The 27,955-nt window shown below is 46.0% G+C and overlaps 1 protein-coding gene and 2 long non-coding RNA genes across 8 annotated transcripts in view; 2 read left to right on the forward strand and 1 right to left on the reverse strand.

Moving 5' to 3' along the window:
• Positions 1-27,955, reverse strand: part of PRPSAP2 (phosphoribosyl pyrophosphate synthetase associated protein 2) — a 48,797-nt gene that overhangs the window by 5,413 nt on the left and 15,429 nt on the right. For all 6 annotated transcript variants that reach the window (XR_015726790.1, XR_015726791.1, XM_087867681.1 and 3 more), the window contains 4 exons: positions 18,958-19,013; positions 11,907-12,055; positions 4,579-4,649; positions 1,170-1,316 (listed from right to left, as the gene is read on the reverse strand). Coding sequence is in view for 4 of the 6 variants with exons in the window: in XM_087867681.1 (XP_087723807.1) it covers positions 1,170-1,316; positions 4,579-4,649; positions 11,907-12,055; positions 18,958-19,013 (423 nt within the window). In the remaining 2 variants the exon portion in view is untranslated. The remainder of the gene's footprint in view (positions 1-1,169; positions 1,317-4,578; positions 4,650-11,906; positions 12,056-18,957; positions 19,014-27,955) is intronic.
• LOC148109033 (uncharacterized) lies at positions 1,270-1,809 on the forward strand. Its single transcript, XR_015726798.1, has 2 exons — positions 1,270-1,342; positions 1,637-1,809. It is a non-coding gene; the product is annotated as an uncharacterized LOC148109033 (long non-coding RNA).
• LOC148109034 (uncharacterized) lies at positions 7,843-9,027 on the forward strand. The gene is made up of 2 exons (XR_015726799.1): positions 7,843-8,008; positions 8,418-9,027. It is a non-coding gene; the product is annotated as an uncharacterized LOC148109034 (long non-coding RNA).

Here is a 27,955-nt window from a genome sequence, read left to right on the forward strand (position 1 = left end):
GCGAATGCTTAACCAACCAAACCACCCAGGTGCTCCCAGAAACCCGGTGTAGCCACTAGTTACTGGCCTGACTCCCCCGTCTGGGAATCGGTGCAAGGCCCCTTTCGGGACACAAAGGCGCCCATCCGCAGAGACAGCCTCTCCCTCCAGACTCCAACTCCAGACTCAGGTGCAACCTCCTCTCCAAAGTCCACTCTGCTCTAGGAGGCCTGGCTCCCTCAGGACCCCACATTCCCCTGGCTTGCTCTTTCGAATCTGCCTGCACGCAGCACCTGCGGGAACCACGTGGACAGACTGTGAGAGCTGCAGCCCCGGGCCTGAAGTCTTCTCCGTCTACTCATTATGTGAATTCTGCATCTGGTTTGCAGCCTTGAACACCTTTCATGTATTCTTGACCCTTAGGATGTCTGTCCAGCTGAGTAAGGTGGCTGGATCTGATCCGAGCCACGCCAGCCTGGCCTCTGTCCGTGTGAGGGCACCTTGAACCCATCAACACGGGGCCGGGCTTAAGGAAATCGACTGCTGAAGAGCGGAAGCGTGGGACTCAGAAAAGTAAAAGGAGTCTGAGTGATGTAGGATTCAAATACTCAGGAATCTACAGGGCCAAACACCTCCATTTCTTAAGAGAGAATAAAAATGTGATTTATACAGTCAGAGCAGACAAGCAGATAAGCCGGCTGACCTGGGGGGTGGGGCACAAAGCAGGGGGAGAAAACCTGGATGGCCTTGCTTCAGCCTCAGCTTGGGAAAACTGCCCTGCTCGCCTCCTCCCCATTTCATACCACAGGCGTCTGTCCTGGCGAGAGAGGTGGGCTTTGGCATCCTAAATGCTCAGCCTACTAACTGTGTGACTGTAAGAAGTCACAACCTTTCCGATACAGGACTTCCTGTCTCTCTAAAAGGGGTGCTGATGGGGGGCCTGCAGGGCCGTGATGGAGTTTGGGGGGCAGGGGAGGCGGAGTGTGCACAACACCACCACGTGCCTCATTTATGAGAGTTAGGGAAAGTATTACCATGGGCAAAAGAGGCTTCTGGTCCATGAAACACCAACATAACCCACATTGTGAATCCACTCTTAACCACAAAATAACGCACTCCTCACCAAGTCTAACCGGGACCGGGGGGCACACAGGGGCCAGGGCAGCGGTGCCCAGAGCCGTGGCGGTTACCTCGTCGATAGCAGACTCTTCAATCAGCCGGGGAGCATCTGACGACAACAAGCCGTGAGTCGCCATCACAAAGATCTTATACGCGCCCCTTTCCTTCAGGGTCTCTGCTGCGGCGAGGAAGCTGTCCACGTCATCGATGATGTCATCCTGTCACGTCACAGAGGGAGCAAACGGTACATGAACGCGGGTGCCAAGGCGGGTTCACACAACCCGGGAAAAGAAAGGGCGTCATCCCACTCTAGCAGATCTGCTGTCCCGTCGGACACATCCAGGTGGCTCGGTGACACAGCCCATCACCGTGTCCCCACTGCATTCCCTGAAGGCCTCTCAGCCACACCGGGGCTCCCTGGGGCTGCCATCTCCGCATTATCCCTCGTGGGTCCAGAACTGTGCCCTCAGCAGGCAGGGCTCCAGAAATGTTCATTGAAGGCTTTTTTCCCCCAAGATTTTATTTATTTATTTGACAGAGAGCAGCAGAGGGAGAGGGAGAAGGAGACTCCCCTCTGAGCAGGGAGACCGATGCAGGACTGGATCCCAGAAGCCTGGGATGATGACCTGGACTGAGGCACCCAGGCACCCCATGAAGGGTTTTTGTTTTTTTGAGATGCATAATAAAACTGTCAGAAAGCGCTTGACTCTAGCCAGTACTTGCCTCTTTTCCTGTTGGTTTCCCTCATTTTCCGACTTTACTTCACTGGGCACACGGGAAACATACTTTTTACATACGGCTTTATAATGGGAAAGCCAGTAATAGTATTTTAACAAAATACTCAGTCCAGTGGTATCCCACCTATGCACCACAGGCTCCCAGTATGCAAAATCACAAGCACTGGGGAGAACGTGGGGGCCCCACAAAGGAGTCCTGGTTAACTGGTGCGGCCACTCTGGGAACAGTTTGGCCCCAGTCAGGAAAGTTGGAAATGTGTGTCCCAATATGTATTGGTCTCCGCCCCAGGTTCCTGGCACAGAGCTCCTAAAACCCTTGTAAATCCCTAAGTGGTAAGAGCGCTAGGAGCGTCTTTTATTCTAATGGGCTGACTCCCGGTGGGCTCCTGAATGGGGGGCTGGTCACAGCAAAGACCACACCATGAGAAGCTTGGAATTTCCAGCCCCCCAACCCCCATTCTCCAGAGAGGGGAGAGGGGCTGAAAATGGAGTTAACGATCCATCATGCCTACGTGATGAAAATCCCGAAAGTACAGGGTTTGGAGAGCTTCCAGACTGGTGAACACATCTACACACTGGGAGGGTGACGTACCCCAACTCCACAGGGACAGAATATTCTGTGCTCTGGACCCTCCCAGACCTCGCCCTATGCATCTTTTCATCGGTACCCTTTATGACATCCTTTAATAAACTGGTCAATACAAGTGTTTCCCTGAGTTCTGTGAGCCGCTCTAGCAAATTAATCTGACCTGAGAAGGGGGTCATGGGAATCTCTGATTTGTGGCCAGATCGTACAGAAGCTGTGGGTAACCCGGGGCTGTACTTGCAAATGGTATCTGAAGTAGGGTGGGAGCAGTCTTGTGGGCCTGCCCCTTAACCCGTGGGGCTCTGACACTAGCTCTGGGTAGACAGTGTCAGAATGGAGTTAAGTTGGGGCGCCCGGGTGGCTCAGTTGGTTAAGCGTCTGACTCCGGCTCAAGTCATGATCTCGGGGTCCCCTGCACTCTCTCTCTGCACCCCTCCTCCCACTCATGCTTTCTCTCTCTCAAGTAAAATCTTAAAAAAAAAAAAAAAAGATCTGAATTAAATTGTAGGACCAGCAGCTGGCATCACAGAGAAAAATCTCCACACATTTGTGTGAGCTGTACAGGGGATACGCAGGAGAGAGACACAGGAAGTGGAAAACGGAGTCTTTCCTATCACACCCAGGCTACCAAAGTTATTTTAAGCCCACTAGGGTATGAAGCATCGTCTAGACTTGAATAAGTACTCACGCATTTATTTTATATGCATATATATTATTCCTTTCAAATGTATAATGATATTACTCTGCTCAGAGAAGAAAAACATAGATATTACTTTAAAAGTGCTAATGGCAAAATGGTACAGCCACTCTGAAATAGAGTTTGACAGGTTCTTATAAAATTGTATTAGCATTCACCGTGCGTGGCGGCGTTCTGTATCTGACTGGTGGCGGTTACACAAAGCCCCACGTGTGATACGCCTGCACACGTCCACACGCACACACGTCACGCTGGGGCTATCGGAAGCAGCTGTGCGGGTGGTGGTGTGAATTTCCAGACTGTTACGGCACCACAGTCAAGCAAGGAGGAGGAAGCTTCATCAAGAGAACACGAGACTTCCCTGTATAACTGGGGGGGGGGGGGCTACCTCCTATCAATCAAAATTACTTCAAAATAAAAAGGTTGTTTTTTCAAAAAAAGGCAGTAGAAAGGGGGCAAAAACATTACTGAATTCACAGCATCTTGTTATTACAGATTTTAAGGAATAAATTCATGGGCAGTTATTACCCTAGAGGGTGACATCAGAGATTGCGTAATTCAGAAAAGATTCTGTAATTTGGAAACTCACAAGCAAGATCACAAGCACTGGGGAGAACGTGGGGCCCCCACTACGGAGTCTTGGTTAACTTGGCCATTCTGGGAACAGTTTGTCCCCAGGCAAGAAAGCTGGAAAGGTGTGTGCCTTCCAACCCAATGACCCCACCCCCCGCTACCAAGAAGTTTTACATGTATGCTCCAGAAAATAGCCACAAGACTGCTCAGAGAAGCAGTGTCTGGAAATAGAGAAACTGTATGTTCAGTGCCTGGAGAACAGATCGGTGAACTGTGTCGTGGTTGTACCAGGAAGAGCGCACAGCAGCGAAGAGAAATAATGAGCACCCACAAGTTACTACATGGAGAACCTTCAAAACAGCGCTGAACGGAAGTCATAAAGTACACAAAGACTTCATTACACAAACATCAAAAATGGGAAAAACAGAACCACCTAGCATTTAGGGATACATGCGTTCACGGCAGCCTGTAACAGCAAGTAAGGGCATGAATGGTGACTTTTGGATTGCTGACAACCTCTGGGGGGAGGAGAGAGAAGAGAGACCAGGGAAGAATGAGGCGGCCTCATGGCGACAGGATGACGTTGTTTCCAAGCTGAGTAGTGGGGTACCCACACGTTCCTATTATTGTTGTTTTAATGACACAGGCATTAAATGTGGAGCACAAGAGGATGTGTGTTTTAAACAGTTACCAATTTTGTACCCTACCTTTATCACAAAACAATTTCACGTGGTATGACAGACAGACCGAAGTAAACATTTAGCACAAGGTACCAACTTAAATGAGACTTACCTGCCACACCGCTATCCCCACACCACTAACAAATAATTCAACAGAACAGCAATGGCAAATACAACAACTCATAATAATAAGAGAAGTCTACATACCACAATGATGGCGATCCTTCCTCCCACATCGCCAACAACTGTGATTGGGGGCTTCTCTTTAGGAATCAGCACTGGTCAGAATAAAACACACACACAAAAATTTCTATATTAAAGCCTTTAAAAAGTTCATGTTTCACGATAAAAAGACCCAAGAAACTAGAAACAGATGGGAACTTCCTCAACCTGAAAAAGGGCAACTGTGAAAAACTCACAGCTGACATCATACTTGTGAAAGACTGAACCCTTTCCCCCAACATCCGGAACAAGACAAGGACGCCTGCTCCCATCACTGCTACTCGACACTGTACTGGATGTGCTAGCCAGGGCAATTAGGCAAGAAAAAGAAATAAAAGGTACCCAGACTGGACAGAAAGAAGTAAAACTATCTCTGTTAGCAAATGACATGATCCTACATATAAAAAATACTAAAGAATCCACAAAGAACCCTCACAGCTAATACACCAATTCACCATAGCTGCAAGGTAACACACAAAAATCAGCTGTTTTTACACACCAGCAATGAACAGTCTGAAGAAGAAATTAAGACAACTCCACGTGTAAAAGCATTGAAAAGAATAAAATACCTAAAAATAAACATAAAGGAATGGAAAGACATCCCATGTTCATGGATCAAAGCATTAGTACTGTTAAGATGGCAATGCTCCCCAAAGTGATCTAGAGATTCAATGCAATCCTTATCAGAATCCCAACTGCTTTTCTGGAAGAAATGACCTAGCCTAAAATGCTAAAATATGGAAATACAAGAGACCCTGGATAGCCACAAAAATCATTTAAAAAGAAAGAATGAAGGTGCAGGACTCACACTTCCCTATTTCAGAACTTATTACAAAGCAATAGTAATCAAATGTAGTACCGGCATAAGAATGGAGACCTATAGATCAATGGCACAGAACTGAGTGTCTGCAAATAAACCCAAACATCTACAGTCAACTGATTTTCCCCCAGCTTTTTTGTGATGTCATTGACATATAACACTGTTACAACATAAAGATCTGATACACATGCCTACTGCAAAATGATTACCACAATAAGATTAGTTAACATATCCATCACTTCACATGATTACAATTGTGTGTGTGTGTGGTGAGAACCTTTAAGATTTCCTCACTTAGAAGCACCTGGGTGGCTCAGTCAGTTAAGCACCTGCCTCCCGTTCAGGTCATGATTCCGGGGCCCTGGGATCAAGCCCCACGGCAGGCTTCCTGCTCAGCAGGGAGTCTGCTTCTCCCTCTCCCTCTGCCTGCCACTCCCCACTGTTCGTGCTTTCACTCTTTCAAATAAATGAGTAAATCTTAAAAAAAAATCTACACTCTTAGTACCTTTCACGTATATAACACAGTATTATTAATTACAGTCACCATGCTATACGTTAGATTCCCGAGGTTGTTCATTTTATAGCTGGAAGTTTGTACCCTTTGACCAACATCTCTCCATTTCCTCTACCACCCCCAGGACCCGGCAACTACCATTCTATTGTCTGTTTCTATGAGCTCGACTTTTTCCTTTAGATTCCACAAGTGACATCATACAGTATTTGTCTTTCTCTGACTTATTTCACTTAGCACAATGTTCTCAAAGTCCATCCGTGTTGCCATAAGTGGCAGGATTTCCTTTTGATGGCTGAATAATAGTCCACTGTATAGATACACATTTTCTTTAATCATTCAACCACTGAAGGACACTTAGAATTGATTTTTGACAAGGGTGCCAAGACCATTCAGTGGGGAAAGTACAGACTTTTCAACAAGTGGTGCTGGGAAAACTGGAAATCCACATGTAAACGGATGAAGTTGTGCTCTTACTTCACACCATATTCAAAAATTAACTCAAAATGGATCAAAGACCTAAAAATACGAGCTAAAGCTATAAAACTCTAAGTAGAAGACACGAGAGTGCATCTTCATGACCTTGGATTTGGCAAAGGATTCTTCGCTATGACACCAAAAGATAAGCGATAAACTAAAAAAGAGATTAGCTGGATTTCATCAAAATGAAAGCCTCTGTGCGTCGAAAGCCGCTATCAAGAAAGTGAAGACAAACTACACCCTGAGAGAAAATACACATACTTCCTACTAAGAGCTGAATGTCCGGAATATATAAAGACGTCTCGCAATTCAACTATAAAAAGACAAACAAATCCATTTAAAAATAAGCAAAAAATCTGAAAAGACATTTCTTCCAGAAGATACACAAATGGACAAGCACGTGAAAACATGCAACGTCATTAGGGAAATGCAGGTCAAAACTACGACGAGGTACCACTTCAACCCACTAGGATGACAATCATCCAAAAAAATCAGAAAATAAGCGTTGGTAAGGATGTGGAGAAACCAGAACCTTAAACCTTTGCTGGTAGGAATGTAAATGGTGCGGCTGCGGTGGAAAACGGATTGCTGGCTCCTCAAAAAGCTAAACACAAAATTACCATATGATCCAGCAATCGTAACCCTAGCTATAGACCCTGGAGAAATGAAATCGTTTCTTGTGAACACTGCATGTGAACAAACGTCACAGCCTCATAGCCAAAGGCAGAAACAACTCCAGAGTCCATCAGTGGATGAATGCATAAACACACTGTGGCACAGCCATACACGATGGAGTGTTATTCAGCCATCAAAAGGAATTAAGTCCTGATACGTACATACAAAGACATGAGTGAACGGTAAAGACATTATACTTAGTCAAAGAAACTGGACACAGAAGGTCACAGACTGGATGATTCCATTTATGTGAAATGTCCAGAACAGGAGAATTCATAGGAACAGAAAGCAGACTGGTGGGGAAAGGGCGCGTGGGGAGTGATCATTTAAGAGGTAAGGGTGTTTCTCTGGGGTGATAAAAGGTCTGAAACTAGGAAGATATGGTGGTTGCACAGGACTACAAATGTACTAAATACCAGTGAACTGCATACTTGAAAACAACTGATTCGAGGGCGCCTGGGTGGCTCAGCCGTTAAGCGTCTGCCTTCGGCTCAGGTCATGATCCCGGGGTTCTGGGATCAAGCCCCGCATCGGGCTCCCAGCTCGGCGGGGGGCCTGCTTCTCCCTCTCCCACTCCCCCTGCTTGTGTTCCCTCTCTTGTTGTCTTTCTCTGTCAAATAAATAAACAAAATCTTAAAAAAAAACACTTAAAATTTAAAAAAAAAACAGCTGATTCTATGTTATGTGACTTTCACTTCAATTTTTATTTTTTATTTTATTTCTTTATTTTTAAAGATTTTATTTATTTATTTGTCAGACAGAGCACAAGCAGGGGGAGTGCCAGGCAGAGGGAGAAGCAGACTCCCCGCCCAGCAGGGAGCCCGATGTGGGGCTCGATCCCAGGACCCCAGGATCATGACCTGAGCTGAAGGCAGACACTTCACTGACTGAGCCGCCCAGTCATCTCTCACTTCAATTTTTAAAGAAAGGTCAGTGTCACTAAGGAAAAAAAGTACGAGTGCTCTAGATCAGGGCTTCTCAACCTGGGCACCTTTGTCATTTTGGGTCAGATAATTCTTTGCAGTGGGAGCTGTCCTGTGTGTTACAGGATGTTTACGGCCTCCTTGACCCCGATTGTGACCACCAAAAATGTCTGCAGACATCTCCAAATGTGCTCAATGGGACAAAATCCACGGCACCCCCCGCCCCGCCCCCCCCACCCCCATTGAGAACCAATGCTGTGGATGAAAGAGGCTAAAGACATATGGCAACTGAATGTAATGTGATCCCAGGTGGCGGGGGACGGGGAGGAGGACCACCGAAATATAAAACCAAACAAAGCAAGACAGATCCCCAAACTGAAGTAATTTCTTACACTTTCCACACTTCCTTTCCCAGGCACCTGAGCCCAGGACTGGGGAAAGAGTACAACGGTGTAGCCTATAGGGAATCAACCTGACGGAGAGCCATACGAACAGTCTTACCTTTGGATTCATAAATCTTACTTTTAGAAACTTACAACGAAGAAGCCCAGGTACAGAAAAAGTGTTAACCCACATACGTGCACTGCAACGTTATACTGGCAAAGAACAGGTGAAGACACCAGGGCGCCTGCGTGGCTCAGTGGGTTAAGCATCTGCCTCTTCGTTTTGGCTGGGGTCATGACCTCAGGGTCATAAGATCGAGCCCTGCATGGGGCTCCGCGCTCAGTGCAAGGCCTGCTGGAGATTCTCTCCCTCTCCCTCTGCTCCTACCACCCCTCTCCCCGCTCACTCTCTCTTTAAAATAAATAAAATCGTAAAAAAAAAAGGGGGGGGCGCCTGGGTAGCGTAGTCGTTAAGCGTCTGCCTTCGGCTCAGGGCGTGATCCCGGTGTTCTGGGATCGAGCCCCACATCAGGCTCTTCTGCTGGGAGCCTGCTTCTTCCTCTCCCACTCCCCCTGCTTGTGTTCCCTCTCTCACTGGCTGTCTCTCTGTTAAGTGAATAAATAAATCTTAAAAAACAAAAACAGGTGGAAACAAATACCCACTAGACCCTGGTTGGGCGTAGGTTTCAGCCACAGCCGTACAACGGGATATTCAACAGCTGTGAAATATGCCGTTCGTGCACGTTTTCAGTCAGCTGGGAGAAGGCGTGTGGCGGAGCGACACGTGCATTCTGTCCCCACCTGCAGCGCAGCTCCGTAACCCAAGGACGGAAAGCACGGGAGGAGGCCCACCGAGAGATAAAAATGCTGTGTGTCTGGGTTTAGCGCCGATGAGCGTTTTCCTCCTTTATGCACCGTCATGTTTTGAGTATTTGTATAATGTGCTCCTATTCTGGAAAAGTAGTGCTTTCTTTCTTAGTTGGCATTCTCCCTCTGTAAGAAGCCAGAAACTGCAAACTAATTTTCTGAATCTAATGCTAAGCATCAAAATCTTCTGACGTCATCACCATCTCAAAATGTATGCGTGAGACGCCATAGAAACACGCTTTCTTCTGCCTGCATGTGTCTCCGTGCATCTGTCCACTTGCCACCACCTTAGACAGGTCCAGAGGGCCAGGCCAGCAAATGTGAAAAAAACGTCCAACATTTGGGATCTGTGGAATTAAAGTTCTGCTGTATCTACCCCTCAAATCCTCTAGTGTTTACTGCTTGAGTCGAAATGTACACACAGAAATATAATTACAACCGTGAATGAAACAAGCTGAAACATAAAGAGCAAATAAGTACATAAAGGAAATGTCAGGAAGTCCTGGCCCCTCGTTCTCAGGTGGGAGACCGGCAGCCCTGTCTCTGCAGTCCAGAAATGACTAGCTAAGACGGCACTTGAATCTAAAGACTGCTGACACGTTCCTGAATGTAGCTGGCGTCATTGCAAAGCTGAATAGGAAAGTGCTCCCCCCACCCCGCCCCCATGCTCAGGGAAAGGGCTCATCCCTGTAGAGTCTAGAGGGCTGCCTGACACGAGCCCCTCACTGAGCAGACGTGGCTCCTGAAAGGAAGACCAGCCACAGGCCTGGGAGCCCAGCAGCCTTGCAGCTGGTACGTGTGCTAATGCAGGGCCTGATGAGCGAATCCTGAACCCTGGCTCCATCCACCAGCTCTCAATTAAACTGATTAATAACAAAGATCTTTCACATTATGGTTTTCACATCAAGAGTGCGTGTCCTTCACATTCCCAGCGTACCTCGGCTCCCATTCGCCCCATTCCAGGGGGCAGGCGGCCGCTGGGTTGACAGCACAGCCGGACCCAGCACAGTCCGAGATCAAAGCCCTCCCCCTGGGCATCTGTGTAACTTCATCAGCCTCGCAAATCTGTCTTCCCCATCTCTTGCCTCTCTTCCCTGCAATCTATCCCAACACTCGATGCAGGCCTGGACTTCTGAAGACACCTGCCCGCAGCTCCAAAGAACTCTGCAGCCTTTTGTAATGCAAGTATATGAACTGGCATTTACAATCTTTCCCCCCAAGGACCTTCCAGTAGTCAGGTGATGTCCTTCCAGGTCACACCATACCCGGACACAGATCCCAGCTCTTGCCTCCAGAGCCTGCTCCCTTGCCCCGAAGGCTGTCCTGGCACCCTGATCTAACCGACGCCTGAACTCTGCCTCTCTCCACCTCAGCCCGCTGAGATCCCCAGGCCCAATCTCAGCTTCCTCCCCACCGCCCCAACACAGCTTTCCTTCTCTCAAGTGTTCTCTCTTTGCAAATGAGCAAACTCCCGGGCAAAGCAAGAACCCAAAGGGGGCATAAAAATGATTCTCAAGCTGAAGGCACTGGAGCTCCTGAAATCCCTTCCAGTCTAAAACCAGAGCCCCCCAAAAGAACTGGAAAGAATTCAAATGTCATAAACCCCCTTCCGGAACAACCAGGGAAGACTGACTTACCACCCTGTTAAGATCCCCCTAATCCTGGGGCGCCTGGGTGGCACAGCGGTTAATCGTCTGCCTTCAGCTCAGGGCGTGATCCCGGCATTCCGGGATCGAGTCCCACATCAGGCTCTTCCACTATGAGCCTGCTTCTTCCTCTCCCACTCCCCCTGCTTGTGTTCCCTCTCTCGCTGGCTGTCTCTCTCTGTCGAATAAATAAATAAAATCTTTAAAAAAAAAAAAAAAAAAAAGATCCCCCTAATCCTAAACCCTGTCTTGTCTTGGGCTAATCTATCTTTTGTGATATTTGCAGGCCCCTAAGCCTGAATCTAAAGGGGGCAGAGGAAAAGTTTTTCCTCCCCAACAGACTCAAAGGCAGTATTTTTTTTTTTTTTTTAGTTGAAAAGATGTTAGTAAAGCACAAAGGAAGTTTCTTAAAAACAGAAACAAATTCACACATAACTGCCCCCCTCCCCGGTCACCACATGTCACCTTTCCTATTTCCTCCGGGGCCTCACACAAGCACAGGTATACTACTATTCTGCCAATTCCAGTATTCTCCAGATTTTTCTGTTGTATCCAGCTAGGCTTAATTATTTCACTGGGCTGCATAATTAGTTGTGCTGATACATGATAAGTTATCAAGGCCCACCCACTACTAAGACATTTCGACGTTTCCAATATTGTGCATTCAAAGTAACACTGTTAGTGAATAACTTGCACAGTTTTTTGCTTGTGTTAAACTCTCCTCTAGGACAGATATACTGCTGAGTGAATGGATGAAATTCGCTGAAATGACAGAACTGAGCCTTTTCCTAGTTCTTGCTGTGATCACACAGACTGCTTCTAGAAGGCTCTACTAGAGATCCACAGGGCTATCAGAAATGCATCTGTTATGACAGGGCCGGGAAAGGTATTATTAATCAGTTCTTGCCAACGTCAAAAAACAAAAGGCCATTCACAGTGGGAAGACGACACACTCAGGCAGCCTTAAAAGCAAAGAGGAAAGTGACAAAGAGGGGCCGGCACACTTACTGGGGATCTCCAGGCTGGGGTGGATGGCAGCTACACTCCTGACCATGGGCGGGGAGTGCCGTCCATCCACCAGGTCGGACTCGGCGTCCTGCGCTTCTCCGTGAATCACCGCGATTCCCAGTCGCAGGCGCTCCGCGAAAGACTGCGCCCTGGGGGAGAGCATGAGACATGGTTCAGAAAGCACACAGCCTCCGTTCCCTGACGTTCATGGGAGGAACATTCGAGAACAGACATCCAGTGTAGTTTCCGAGAGGACTGATGAAAAGAAAGAGAAAATAATCTTCGAGTCCTACGATCCAGGACAAAGCGTGGGGACCCAAGGTGACGAGCACGTTGCTCCGGCAGCGGGCACCAGTGGCCGGCCAGCAGCACCTGCACTCACTCTGCTAGGCCACACCTTCCTCGCTTCTAATGGCTAATCCACCTCGCCAGGCACTTAATAGTGAGAACCAACCACAGGGGCCACAGGGGGCAAAGGGCATTAAATACTACTCCTCAAGGTCGTAAGCGTCAAGTTTTACGTTTTACTGAAATACAAGGGAGACCCAACAAACCATATAATCTCATAAGCTCTGATGTACGCACACATCCGTGTAAAGCGTCAGCACAACGAAGCCAATGAAAATATCTGTCACTGCCACACACGTCCTTGTGCCCCTTGGTAACTCCTTCCAGCACCAGGCAACCAATAATCTGCTTTCTGGCACCAGAGTTTGACCTTTTCTAGAATTTCGTGAGTGGTACTGGAGTATGTCGTCATTTCCTGTCTTCCTTTGCTCACTGAGGAGAACATTCTGGAGATTCATCCACATTGTACGCCACATCCACAGGCCGTCCCTTCACACCGCAACAGCCCAGTGTCTGGGGCTCCCAGAGTTTGTTCATTTACGTGATACATTCCTGAGTTGCTTCCAGTTCTGAACCATGACAAAACTGCTTTGAACATCCATGTACAGATCTCTACGTGGACTCAGAGTCCTTTCCTTTCTCTTGGGTAAAACCCTAGGAGTAGAATGGCTGGATCATAGGGTAAGGCATTTAGCTAACTCTCTAAAAAGCCATCAGACTGTTCTGCAAAGTGGTTACACCCTCTTACATCCCCCTGAGCAGGGCACGAGGGTCCCGGGGCCTCCGCACCACACCGACATGTGCTGTGGCCGATTTCAAATGCTATCCATTCCAATGGTGCGTAATGGTACCTCACTGTGCTTTCCGTTGGGATTTCCCTCGAAACAAACAGTGCCGGACATCTTTCCTGTGCTTATGAGCCATCCCAATATATACTGTGATAAAGGGTCTGTTTATCTTTTGCCAACTTTTTCACTTGGGCTGCTAGTTCTCTTACTAAGCTTTGGGAATTCTTTATATCTTCTGAATGCAAGTTCTTTTTTTAGAAGTTTATTTATTTAATTGTTTAAGTGATCTCTCCACCCAACGTGGGGCTTGAACTCATGATCTCAAGATGAAGAGTCGCATGCTCGTCCGACTGAGCCAGCCGGGTGCCCCTGGATAAAAGTTCTTCCTCAGATACATGCGTTACAAAGATTTTCTCCCCAGTCTGTGCCTTCTGTCATTCTCCTAGTAATGTCTTCTGAAGAGTCGTTTCACTTTTGATGATGTCTGACGATTTTTTTCTTATAAAATGTACTTTGGTGTCGTATTTAAAAAATTTGTGGCCAACCAAAGTCACAAAGATTTTTCTCCTATGTTTTCCTCCAGAATTTTTACGGTTTTGGGTTATACACTTAGTTACAGGTTCACTCGGAGTTGATGTTTGTATATGATGTGAAATATGGCTCAAAATCATTATTTTGTACGTGAACAGCCAGCCATTCCAACGCCATTCGTGAAAAGGACTATCTTTTCTCCGCTGTATTGCTTTTGCACCTTTGCTGGAAACCAGCATTCTAGATACGCATAGATCTGTTTTTGGACTCGAGTCTGTTCCACTGTTCTGTTTTTCTGTCTTTACCCCAAAGCTACGTAATCACGGTTGCTTTCGCTTTCCAGTAAGTCTTGACTTCAGTGTGAGGTCTCCCACATCGTTATCCTTCCTCAAAGTCTAAGTAGCACCTATACATGCACTGAGTGGGTGGGCAAGTCCATCGCAGTCCCACTTGGCCAACACCCAAATCCCATAATCCCTGGTGTGGGAAACAGCCAAAGAAGTGATTAGTGGCCCCACTACCTTGCAGGAGACAACACACAGCTGCCTCACCGTGGACCCCTTTCTTCAACCCCTCTCGTCTGTGAGAGATAAGAAATGCTGACCTCCTAGCTAGAGACGATCAGAGGAAGTAACGCCGATGTCTTCACACCAGCTGCTGTGACAGAATACCACAGACTGGGGGTGCCTGAACAACAGAAATGGGTTTCGCACAGCTCTGGAGGCTAGAAGCCCAAGACGAGGGCACGGCAGAGCCGGTGCTCGGTGACGTCCTGGTTTGCAGATGGCCCTTGTCTCTACGGTGCCCTCACGCAGCAGAGGGCAGAGAGCCAGTAAACACTTGACTCTTCTCACAAGAGCACCAATCCCAGACAGTAGGGCTCCACCTTCATGACCTGATCACTTTCCAAAGGCCTCACCTCCTAATACCATTATATTGGGGGTTAGGATTTCAAGATGAATTCTGGGGGGACACACACACTCCATCCATGATTGTAGCGAAAACATCTGACACTACACATAAGCTCCCTGAAGGGATCTTCTCAGGCCTCATCAGACCCGACGCAATAAACATGTGAATGGATAAATGACAACACGGGGGCGCCTGGCTGGCTCAGTCGGTGAAGCGTCTGCCTTCAGCGCAGGTCGTGATCTCGGGGTCCCAGGATCGAGTCCCTCATGGGGCTCTCTGCTCAGCGGGGAGTCTGCTTCTCCCTCTCCCTCTCTGCTTTCCCTCTCTCTCTCTCAAATAAATAAATGAAATCTTAAAAAAAAAAATGACAAACACTGTAGTGAAGTTGACCCTTGAAACAACACAGGTTTGAACTGCACAGGTTCATTTACGGGTAGATTTTTTTTTTTTTAAATAAATACAGTGCAATGATGTAAATGTATTTTCTCTTCTGATTTTAATACCATTTTCTTTTCTCTGCCTTACTCGTAGTAAGAATACAGTATACAATACAAATGACAAAGTATCTGTTAATTGACTGTTTATGGTCTCAGTAAGGTTCTAGTCAACAGTAGTCTATTAGTAATTACGTTCTGGGGGAGTCAAAGGTTGTGCGTGGATTTCTGAAGCACGGGGGGCAGTGGGGTGGGCGCCCTAAGACCCGTGTTGCTCAGGAGTCAACTGTACTAACAAAAGCCAAATAAACTGAGCCAGAGGTTACCACAAAAATAATATCTCATCAACAAATGGTATGAGATGTAAAGTGAGCATTAAGTTACGAGAAGCCTATCCATACGGGTGAGACAAAGGAAAATTCATCAGATTCTTTGGGTATTTAGTGGGGGAAAAAAGTATCAAAATGCACCATTGCCACTTCTGCTTCCGCTAAGATGGGAGAACTCCTGCTGTGAAGTACAACTAAACCCGGGATGTCATATACGAAACAAATGTCAGACGTCTCTAAAGGTGGAGAGGAGAACACTGACTGTCTGGGGCCTTGAGACTGCTGGAACGACAAGGTGGTCATTCTTCTGGCCTTTTTGTCTCATTATCACAGACTTGCAGCTGGAGAAGCAGGCAACCCCAAAATGCCAACAGGCACATACCAAAAAAGCCCAAACAAAAGCCTGCTTTCTCTAGCCACAGGACCAAGAAAGGGGCAGCCTCCCAAGTCAGAAAACGTTAACACAGTAAGTGCCCTGCTCCAGCCAACCGCCACAGAAAAGCCAACTACACCACTCCCGACACGAGCAAAGGTCAAGTAGGGGGTCTACCCTTCCTTCCTTGCCAGGCTATAACGATGAGCCCCGAACACTCCAACGGGGCAGTTTCAGAGAAGGCCAAGGAGGGAGCTGGGACTTTCAACCCTACCGAGCGGTAATGACCCCCCACCCCCCAGTGTCAGTGCAGCGTGAACCCTGGACTTCCAACCCCACTCAGCAGTAAAGAGATGCCTCTCCCTCTCTCCTCTGAGGTGGTGTCAGGGGAGGCCTCGTGGAGTCAGGACTCTCACCAACCCAGTGGTAACGAGGCCACTCCCCACTTGGTGTCAGTAGAGGGGTCACAGGGAGAGTACTCCCACTTCCACCTACTTGTGGGTGTTCTGATCTGATTCCTACTACAAAGCTACAGTACTCAAACCAGTGCGGTATTGACATACAGACAACAGAACAGATCCGAGAGTCCAGAAATAAACACAAACATCTATGGCCAACTGACTCTGGATGAGAATACCAAAGCCATTCAAGGGGGAGAGAACAGTCTTTTCAAGAAATGGTTCGGACGACCAGGTGATCTGGTGGGAAAGAAAGAAGCTGACGCCTCCCTCCATATAAAAAAATGAACTCAACATGCATCAACCACCTAAACTGAGAGCTAAAGCTAAACCACCGGGAGAAAACTTAACGACCTTGGATGTAGCAAAGGCTTCGTATATAAGATGCCAGAAGCAAAAGCAGTAACAACACAGCTAACCCGGACTTCATAAAAATTAAAAACTTTTGTGTGTTGAGGGCATCATCAGGACAGGTAAAAGAACGATGCTTGGATGGCTCAGTGGGTTAAGCGTCTGCCTTCGGCTCAGGTCATGATCCCAGGGTCCTGGAACTAAGCCCCGACTCGGGCTCCCTGATCAGCGGGGAGTCTGCTTCTCTCACTGCCTGCTGTTCCCCCTGCTTGTAATCTCTCTCTCTGACAAATAAATACAATCTTAGAAAAAAACAAAACAAAAACACAAAGGCAAAAGGCAAAAGGCAACAAACAGAATGGGGTAAAACATTTGCAAATCTTCTATCTGATAAGGACCTAGTATCCAGAATATATAAAGAACTCCTACAACTCAACCACAAAAAACAAACAATCCAATTAAAAAATGTGGGGGCGCCTGGGTGGCACAGCGGTTAAGCGTCTGCCTTCGGCTCAGGGCGTGATCCCGGCATTATGGGATCGAGCCCCACATCAGGCTCCTCCACTATGAGCCTGCTTCTTCCTCTCCCACTCCCCCTGCTTGTGTTCCCTCTGTCGCTGGCTGTCTCTATCTCTGTCAAATAAATAAATAAAATCTTTAAAAAAAAAAAAGTGCAAAAGACTTGAACAGGCATTTCTCCAAAGATACACCAATGGCCAATAAGCACATGAAAAAACATTCAACATCCTTCGTCGTTAGAGAAGTGCAAATCAAAACCACGGTGAGAGACCACTTACTTCACACCCACCAGGATGGCCATAACAATAGTAATAATAATAATACAACAGAAAACACGTGTTGGTAAGAATGTGGAGGATTCACATTCCTGGTGAGAATGTGAAATGGTGTAGCTGCTGTAGTTTAGCGGTCCCTCAAAAACGTAAGCGTAGAATCGCCATACACCCAGCACTTTTAATCCTTGGTACACATCCACGAGAAATGAAAACATACATCGACACAGCCACTTGTACACAAATGTTCACAGCAGAACTCTTCATAACAGCCAAAAGGGGGCAATAACCCAAATGCCCTTCAATACGGGAACGGATAAACAGTGTGGCTTACCTACACGGTGGATATTAATCAGCTGTAAAAAGGAATAAATGACTGATAACACTACGATGTGGATGAACCTGGGAAACAGGACGCTATGAGAAAGAAACCATGCCCAAGAGGCCATGTACTGTACGATTCCATTTATACGAAACGTCCAAGATAGGCGAATCCAGAGACAGAACGCAGATTGGTGGTTGCCGGGGGCTGGGGAGAGAAGCGCATGGAGAGTGATTTCTTGATGGGCACGGGGTGTTCCTCTAGAGAAAAAGCTTTGAAACCTGAGGGGTGGTGGCTGCACAACACTGTGAAGGCAGGAGCCGCCAATGAATTATATACTTTAAAATGATTAATTACACCTTGTGTGATTCTCACCTTAACAACAACTAAAAGTCTGTATATCAGACAAATTACTACATTAAAACTGATCCAGCACAATGCCTGGGAAAGTGTCTGAGAGGCTTGCACTTCAAAATGAGTCATGGTTTACGATGACTTCATCAAATGGACGATATAAGATTCCAGCGATAGAGCTTCTCGAAGGAAGTGTGGTGTGGGCACAGCCTTGGCTGCAATGGACACGGTGACTTTATGTTTTTATCACAAGTGCCAGCCCAATTTATTTACTATCCTAAATGTCCTTCATCATTTATAATGGAAAACTGCTTACTGAAATGCCTTTCAAATCACCGGCCTCCTGTCTGCAAGCTCTCCCTCATCCTTCAATATTAACAGCCTGCGGGGCCCAGGATGGACGTATCTATGAGTTCTTATACTCTGCAGGGCTTCACACGGACCCAGTGAGTAAAGCCATTCAATCACGGGACATAATTTTAAGAGAGCTTTTTTTGGGACGCCTGGGTGGCTCAGTCGGTTAGGGATCTGACTCTTGATTTCGGCTCAGGTCATGATCACAGGGTCATGAGATCGAGCCCCACACTGGGCTCTGCACTGGGCGTGGACCCTGCTTAAGATTCTCTTTCTCCCTCCCTCCCTATCTAAAAAAGGAAAAAAGGGGGGGGGGCTTTTTAAGGAAAAAGCCTTTCTTCCTAGGTTTGCTTTTGTTCTCTCCCTTTCCAAAAAAGTGGCTTCTCCAGAAAACATGGGTATATGAAATCCTCTCAACCCCAAACCACTTTAAATATGGCATTACTGATTCATCATTACTCCAGCATACATGTAACTCTCAGCACTGCCCTATTTGTATGCCTCCGGGTGTTTTTGTCCTGTAAAATGTCACTTTTTAACACATACCAATAAGTGGCCTCTCGGCTGGATACAATTCTGTTAATAAATTACTGAGTTCTTGCAATAAAAGGCAATAAACAACTACAAAGTATATTCACTGGTGTTGTGAACACCATGGATTTGAAACACCTTGTATTTGAAGGAGTAGTCCCGAGCTCCCGCCTACCTCTTGGCTGAGGCTGGAGATTTGGCCACGATCACTGCATTCCTGTAATCCGGGATCTGTGACAGACAAGAGGTCAGGGATTACTCCCAGGTCTCCGTGAGGCTGTTCACACCAATACCCAACAGTCAATAAGAAAGAACATTCCAAGACTCAAAAATGTGATCTGGTCACTTGAAAGTTTTCCAAAAAGAGAAAAAGTTCAAAGCAAATTTCCCCTTTGGAAAATGAAGAAACTCCTACCTACAAAAAAGTACTATGAAGGTATGAGCCTCATAGATTGAAGACAAAAGAGTAGGCTAATTGCTGATTAGTTCATATCCACGTGCTGGCAAATACTGACAATGGGGCATAAAGACATTTTTATCAAGTCAACAGGAAGTCCTCTCACAAATCCCCATTGCATGCAATTTCCCAATGCCAGGATGACACCCACCCAACGTGAACCCAAGGTAACTGTCCAGTTCTGAATCCGTGCCGTCCAAACAGAGGATTCCCGGGTCTCAGTTCCGGAATACTGAAGAAACCAATTTGTTAAAGGATAATCACGATGGCGGGGTTTTATAAAGATATGAAGAACCCTTACGAAAATAACTAAAATATCAGTCTACTTTGGAGTCTTTTACTGGTGAGCATTTGAAGTGATCTATGCTAGTGATGAAAACTGAAGATGGACCCATTAGCAACTTCTAAGAGTTTAGAAGATGGAACTCTTTTTAGGCTGTGCAGTGGTTTGTTTCTGACTTCATCCTGGCCCTATTTTCAGATTATGTTCTGGACATTTAAACACTTCACTAAATTATATGATTTCATTCAATATATCCTCATTGCTTGTTTTCTCACAATTATGCTAGCTCAATCATTTTCCACGTAAGCATTAATGACCTTTAGCACCTCATACGATGCCTAGTATTTGGGAAGCACTAAATAATACTTAGTGAATGAACAAAAAACTGATTAATTTGAAGACAGCTCTAATACAGATGTACCCAGCATAACCACATGAATCGGGCATCTTTAGAGGAGAGCCTAATTCATCCGATGCTATCAGGGGGTAAAGTAGCAAAAAACGTTCTCATTTAGGTGCTTTCCTTATTTGCGCTGGAAGTTTCTTAACTGTGTTAGGTACTTGTCTCACCAAATATCATCAAACAGCACTAAACCAAGCCGAGAGAAGAAGTAATAACAAAGGAAAACAGTTAATAAAGCAAATAAGAGGAGGCTTTAAAAGAAAGGACGTTTGGGGAGCCCAGGTAGCATAGCTGGTTGAGTGCCCGACTCTTGGTTTCAGCTCAGGTCGTGATCTCAGGGTCGTGAGATCGAGCCCCACATCGGCTCCGTGCTGAGTACGGAGTCTGCTTGAGTTTCTCTCTCCCTCTTCCTCTGCCCCTCCCTGCCATGTTCTCTAAAATAAATACATAAATCTTAAAAAAAAAGAAAAGAAAGGTCTATTTTTTCCTCAGGAGCTAAGATGGGAAATCATAAACATAAAGAAAGAACAACTTGCTAAGAAAAAGAACCAGAAAGAAATCTACGAAGTGGGAATCATTACAGCCCAAGTAAGAAGCTCGGTAGCCAGCTGCCAGGGCGGCAGAAGGGACGCAGATGAAGGCCAAGCCTGGGAGACCTTGAGGGATTTTCCCACAATGCTGGACGTAAGGATACAAAACTTGAAAAAAAAAGTTAAGCAACAGAGACTAGATTCAAAATTTTCAACATCTAACAGTTCCCAAAGGAAAGGATGAGAAAACAGAAGGGATGAGACACGGAGATTACAGGGAGAGAAACCGCCCAGAGAACGGCAGGGCCCCGATGAGCATCTACCAAGCTCACTGGAAACAGGATCTACTCACACGCATGACGCTGAAAGTTCAAAAGCACAGCAGAACAATGAAACAGCACTTTAGATGGGGGGATTCCGGCCCGCCCCTAAAAAACACACACTAGACGCTCGATCACACTAGAAATCGAGAAAGGGAAAAATTCAAATAACATAGTATTGCTTTAGTCAATCAATCTGCAAAATGAAGAGCAGAGAGAAACAGAGACCATCGTATATACTGTTGGTGGGAGTATACACGAATACAGCCCCTTTGGAAAACCGCAATTTTTCATATCTGTTAAAATATTAAATTTTCAGAAAATTGCAATTTTTGCAATATCAAGGTATTAAAAACAGACACTTTTCAATCAAGCAATTCCACTTTCTAAGATTTTTTTCAGAAAAACATGTAAGTAATCAGACAGCCAATAAGTACAAGAATTTTCAATGCAGTTTTACTTATAATTTCATTTTTTAAGTAATCTCTACACCTGATGTGGGGCTCGAACTCGCAACCTGAGACCAAGAGTTGAATGCTCTACCCATTGAGCCAGCCAGGTGTTCCTTATGATAAATTTTTAAAATCAAGTATTTCACTTAAAAGAGTGAAAAATTATGCGGCACCTGCATGGCTCAGTGGGTTAAGCGTCTGCCTTCGGCTCAGGTCACAATCCAGGGGTCCTGGGATAAGCCCATGTCAGGCTCCCCGCTCAGAGGGGAGCCTGCTTCTCCCTCTCCCTCTGTCCCTCCCCCCGTTTGTGTATGCTCTCTCTCTCTCTCAAATAAATAAATAAAATCTTTTTTTTTTTAAGATTTTTATTTATTTATTTGACAGACAGCGAGAGAGGGAACACAAGCAGGGGGAGTGGGAGAGGGAGAAGCAGGCTTCCCGCTGAGCAGGGAGCCCACTGTGGGGCTCGATCCCAGGACCCCGGGATCTTGACCTGAGCCAAAGGCAGACGCCCAACGACTGAGCCACCCAGGCGCCCCAATAAATAAAATCTTAATTTTTAAAAAAAAGTGAAAAAGTAAAACAACCTAATATCCAATCAAGAGGAAAATGGTTGAAAAACACTGTGGCTCATTTAAACTTGTGCTTTAAACATTTAAACATGCAGCTATTTAAACTTCATTAAACTTAAAGAAGATGATTGGGCTCTCCATTCACACTAGCCACATGTGACAAGCGGCTGCCACGCCACTAGAACATTTTCAAGATCACGGGAAGTTCTCCTGGACATCACGGATGTAAACTGAGGACTATTGTGTAGCAAATGTAAACAAAGCAATAACCCTACATAGCTTCGCACGGAAAGTCCTCCACGTACAGCACAGCAAAGAAAAGAAGGTGCAGAACATGGGGCGCCTGGGTGGCACAGAGGTTAAGTGTCTGCCTTCGGCTCAGGGCATGATCCCGGCGTTATGGGATGGAGCCCCACATCGGGCTCCTCTGCTATGAGCCTGCTTCTTCCTCTCCCACTCCCCCTGCTTGTGTTCCCTCTCTCGCTGGCTGTCTCTATCTCTGTTGAATAAATAAAATCTTAAAAAAAAAAAAAAAAGAACAAGGCAAACAATATGGCAACTGTTTTTTAAAAAAAACCATCCACAGATCAGAGGCGTCTGTCTGGCTCAGTGGGTAGAGCATGTGACTCTTGATCTCGGGGTCATAACTTCGAGCCCCACATTGGGGATAGAACTTACTTAAAAAAAAAAAAAAAAGGAAAAGCACTCACAAATCAACATCTGTTAACTATGCAGACAAGGAGGCAAATAAAAGAGAAAGGTCTGAGAGGACACAGGACACAAGGCAAGCTGCTAGCAAGGTTACCCCTGCAGAGGGGCCCTGGAGCAGGAGGGGGCCCAGGGAAGCCAGGGCTTTACCACTATTGTCAGAATGACTACAGACACACATGCATGTCCCGACACTGCCACCGTCGATGTAAAGTTTCATTTTTCAGTTGTTAGAAGATGACTCTTACTATCAAGCGGAGGGGAAAACACACCACATGTCAGGAAACTCTGGTAATTTTCCCCTGAAGCATTAGGGGAAAACATCATCAGGGCCACCACCGTGGAACCACAAGGAATCAAACTGCCCTCCACCCCACGCTCCCTTGCTATGTACACCCCTACCCTCGTCCCTGGTTTCTCAGTCCCTGCCGTATCTCGTTTCTGTGATGACGGTGGCTTGATACAAAGACACCAAGAAGAACACAGAGGGGAAAAAAAAAAAAAGTAACTCAAGAATCAGAAACAAGATAACTCTAGAAGCTCCTATTTATTTATTTATTTTTAAAGATTTTATTTATTTATTTGAAAGAGAGAACAAGCAGGGGGAGCTGCAGGCAGAGGGAGAGGGAGAAGCAGGCTTCCCGCCCGATATGGGGCTCAATCCCAGGACCCCGAGATCATGACCTGAGCTGAAGGCAATCGCTTAACTAACAGCCACCCAGCACCCGAAGAAGCTCCTACTTAAAAAATTAATGGGATGGGATCTGTACATACACCATAGACATATACCTGTAGCCCCCACTTCATCATTTCCCTAAAAAATCCTGGTGCAGATGGGGGCGCCTGGGTGGCTCAGTTGGTTAAGCGTCCAACTCTTGGTTCGGCTCAGGTCATAATCTCACGGGTCATAGGACTGAGCCCCACTCCTTGCTTAGGGAGCCTGCTTGAAGATTCTCTCCCCCTCCCACACCCGTGCATGCGTGTGTGCTCTCTAAAATAACTAAATAAATAATTTTTTAAAAAGAAAGAAAGATACTTGTAGTCCTCCTCTTCGACATTTCCTTAAAAAATCCTGGTGCGGGGCGCCTGGGTGGCTCGGTGGGTTAAGTGTCTGCCTTCAGCTCAGGTCATGATCTTTGGGTCCTGGGATTGAGCCCTGCGTCCAGCTCCATGCTCAGTGGGGAGTCTGTTTCTCCCTCTCCCTCTGCCCCTTCCCACCACCCCCCACTGCCCCCTGGTTCATATGCTCTCTCTCTCTCTCTCAAATAAATAAATAAAATCTTTTTTAAAAAATCCCGGAGCAGACCAATGATTTCTAGAATTGTCACTGTAACATTCAGTCATTTTTTTTAAAACATGTGCTGTATTTAATCAATACCCAGACACACGCAGCACAGTGCAACTGTGGGCAGGAGAAACTGCCAGACTCCCAGGTGAGAGCACCAAAGCTGCAAGGCAGTGAGCATCCAATTATCCGGACATGCCTTCCAACTCTGGCAGAAAGCATGTAAATTCCAGGGACGCCGCGAGAGAAACAGAGTGTGAGCCGTCAAATAGGAAGATGTCAGCATCACTCCTGCAGAACAGGGTCACTAAGTGACACGAAGGCACTGTGTCACACTGTAATCCGGAGTGTTTTCTTCTTTCCTGACGATCTAAATAATGTAAACCTTAACTGACAGCATCTTCGATTCAGTACAATATGGTACTAAAACAAGTACACTATAAAAGGCAAAATGAACAAAAGTCCTTTCGAACAGTGAGCTCCCATATGGTATTTCAGTGTTGATAGCCTGCTTTAATTTATATTTATGAATGAAGGACAGAGAATCTTAAAACTACCATGCTCGGCGTTATCACCACTAGCTTGCCATCAAAAACAAAGAACCATTTTCCTTGTCTGCTGAACCACGAATGGTATAAGAGGGAATTCAACCCTGAGAGTTCAATCCTTTCCAACAGTGAAGCCTAAAATGGGATTTTTCAAGTGGAAGGCAGCCTTGTACAGAGGCAGAAGCCTACAATAAGGGGCCACGGCTAGGGACGCTCAAGGAGCTTCAAGTCTGGCTTCCGGACCAGCACCGGGGGCCACAGCCCAGACTCAGCAGGCCAACGGGTGCCTCCCAAGAGGCACTCCCGCCATTTACGCCTCAATACGTCAGCATACAACGTGCCTGGTACCTTGAATGGACACATCCTAAAACCTCACAAGATGTAAACATTAGTCTATACGAGTCTACACCGGCTGCTATTTCTTTTAAAACTCTAGGTTCCTTCATGTGGATAGCTCTTATATGGACCATGTTCTTCCACATACCCGAGTCTCATCTTCTGCTGCCTCTCTCTGTCTGGACCCTACTTTCCTGCCCCGTCAACACACTTGCTGTTGCTCTCCCATGCTTTCTCTCTCTCCCTCTATCGGGAATCACATTCAGGTAAATTGTACTCCATGTTGTTTCCTGAACTTTTTATAGTTTGTATGTTTCTTGTGTCTAACTTTAAAGAAAATAGACTATAGTTTAGTATTTCAAAAATACTTAAAATTCATTTTCACTACTGAGGGCCAAGGTTAACTGTTTGAGGGTAGATACGTAGCCCAATGGAATGAAACTAATGACTGGAAATAAACACAAACGTCTATGCCCAGTTTTTTGTTTTTTTTTTTTGACAAGGATTTTTTTTACAAAGCCATTCAACAGGGAAATAAGTCTTTTCAACAAATGGAGCTGGAACCACTAGATATCACACGCTAAAGAACAAAGTTAAACCCCTCCCTCACACCATATACAAAAATTAACTCCAAATGGGTCAACCTAAACATAAGAACTAAAACTGAAAGACTCTCAGAAGAAAACACAGAGGTAAATCTTAATGACTCTGGATTTGATGTTTTCTTAGAGCAAAGCGTGAGTAACAAAAGAAAAAAAAAAACACCACAGATAAACTGGACTTCTTCGAAGTTAATATCTTTTGTGCATCAAAGGACAATATCTATCAAGAAAGTGAAAACACAAACCACAGAATGGTGGGAAATATTTACAAATCACATATCCAAAAGGACTAGTGTCCAGTACATAGATAAAGAACTCCTACAACTCCATAAAAAGATAAACAGCCCAATTAAAAAATGGGCAAAGAATCTGAACAAACATTTATCCAAAGATGACAGACGGGTGCACCCGGCTGCCTCAGTTCGTAGAGCGTGTGGCTCTTGATCTTGGAGTCGTGAGTTTGAGCCCCACACTGGGTGCAGAGATTAAATAAATTTTTTTTAAAAACCACAAAGAAGACACACAAATGGCCAATAAACATGCGAACAGATGCTCAACATCATTAGTCATTAGGGGACTACAAATCAAAACCACAGTGGGATTCCACTTTATAACCACTAGAATGGCTATAATGAAAAAATAAATGCCAGTAAGGATGTGATTGTGAAGAAACTGAAAATCTTATACACTCCTGGTTAGAATGTAAGTGCCGTAGCCACGCTGGCAAATAGTCTGGCAGTTCCTCAAAATGTTAAATGCAGAATTACCATATAATCAAGTAATTCTAATGCTAGGTGTGTATCGAAGAGACAAAGATACGTCCACAATAAGAGCGTATGTCCACCAGAAACTTGTGCATGAAGGTGCACAGAGCATTACTCACAACAGTCGGAAGATGGGAACGACCCAAACGTCCATCAATGCATGAATGAATAGGGGTACATACGTACAATGGAATATTACTCAGCCATCAAAAGGAGTGAGGTCCTGATACTTGCTACCACGTTCACGAGCCTGAAAAGCATTAAGCTAAGTGAATGAAGCCCAACACAAAAGGTCGCTTATTGTACGATCCCCTGTATATGAAATGTCCAGCACAGGCAAATCCAGAGCCAGAAAGCGCATGCGTGGCTGCCAGGGAACTGGGGGAGGCAGGAATGGGGAGTGATTATGTAGCGAGTACAGGGTGTTCTTCTGGAGTGGCGACAATGCTCCAGACAGAGGTGACAGACATTGTACAACACTGCATGACTAAATACCACCCAACTGTTTGTGTTAAACTGGTTAATTTCATGTTACCTGGATTTCATCCCAGTGGGGGAAAAAAAAACTGAATGTGTCTGCTTATCTAGACTCCTTAAGGAAAACCACAGGGTAGAAACGGAGAGATCTATATGAAATCCATACTAACAAATGGCCAGAATCCAGAATAAAAACCAGAAAGCAGCCCACACATAAACCCAACGAAGAAGAAACAAAAGTGCGTTAGGCGCCTTTCCACAGAACAGGAAATCCACGAAGAGATGCTCAACTTCTTACGTCATCAGAGAACTACCCACCGAAGCGACACCGAGACACCACAGCAGAGCCACTCAACTGGCGAAAACTGTAAACTCTCGTAATGTACGTATTGGAACAAGATGGAGCCAAATACCATCTTGGTGCCCTGCTGCTGGGAATGTAAGTTGGCATAAATGCTTTGGGAAAAATGAAACACGCGCCGGCCACAGGAGACACGGGACACACAGACGAGCGCTCGCAGGCACACTACCACAGCGGCGAAACCGTGATAGAGCCGCACGGTGTTTCTCCGTGTCAAAACAGACGCGCTGTGACAACGACCTGGAGGAAACTTACTAATGTCACACCATTGGAGAAACTCCCCCCCAGGTTACACCATGTGATTCTTCTTTTACAAGGTTAAAAATACACGTATTGTGTGTGTTTTGGTCTTTGAATGGCATCTCTGTGTGCAACTACATATGAGATAAGACCACATACAAAGAAATTCAGAGAAGGACGAGACTCAGGATGGTGGCTCCCTCGGGTGGGGGGCGGAGATCTGACAGAACAGGGACCACGTGAGTGGACGTCGGTTACGACGCATCTAGTTTTCTTGCCGGGTGGTGGGATCACGGATGCTACACAACAGACGGATGGACAGAGAGAGGCAGGGCGATGGCTATGCAAATGAGGGCCAGGTCCACGCACGGACCAGTGATGAGAGTCATGCGTCAAGATCACAACTAGCCCTATTCTAGGTACCTGAGGCCCCAAAGGAAACCCAGCAATTTGAAGAGCTTAGCACAAGAGAGAAACTACAGATTAAGACTTTTTAAATATACTGCATTACATTTATCAAAGTAAATAGTACTTTATTATTTTATTATTATTATTTTTTTAAGATTTTATTTATTTATTTGACAGAGATAGAGACAGCCAGCGAGAGAGGGAACACAAGCAGGGGGAGTGCGAGAGGAAGAAGCAGACTCCCAGCAGAGAAGCCCGATGTGGGGCTCGATCCCAGAACGCCGGGATCACGCCCTGAGCCGAAGGCAGACGCTTAACGACTGAGCCACCCAGGCGCCCCTATTTTATTATTATTTTTTAAGTAGGTTCCACGTGAGGCTCCGTGGCCCAACACAGGGCTGGAACTCATGATCCTGAGATCAAGAGT

This window comes from Ursus americanus, chromosome 14, assembly GCF_024610735.1.
Source record: "Ursus americanus isolate L20-20 chromosome 14, mUrsAme1.1.p, whole genome shotgun sequence".
In the NCBI taxonomy this organism is placed as follows: domain Eukaryota; kingdom Metazoa; phylum Chordata; class Mammalia; order Carnivora; family Ursidae; genus Ursus; species Ursus americanus.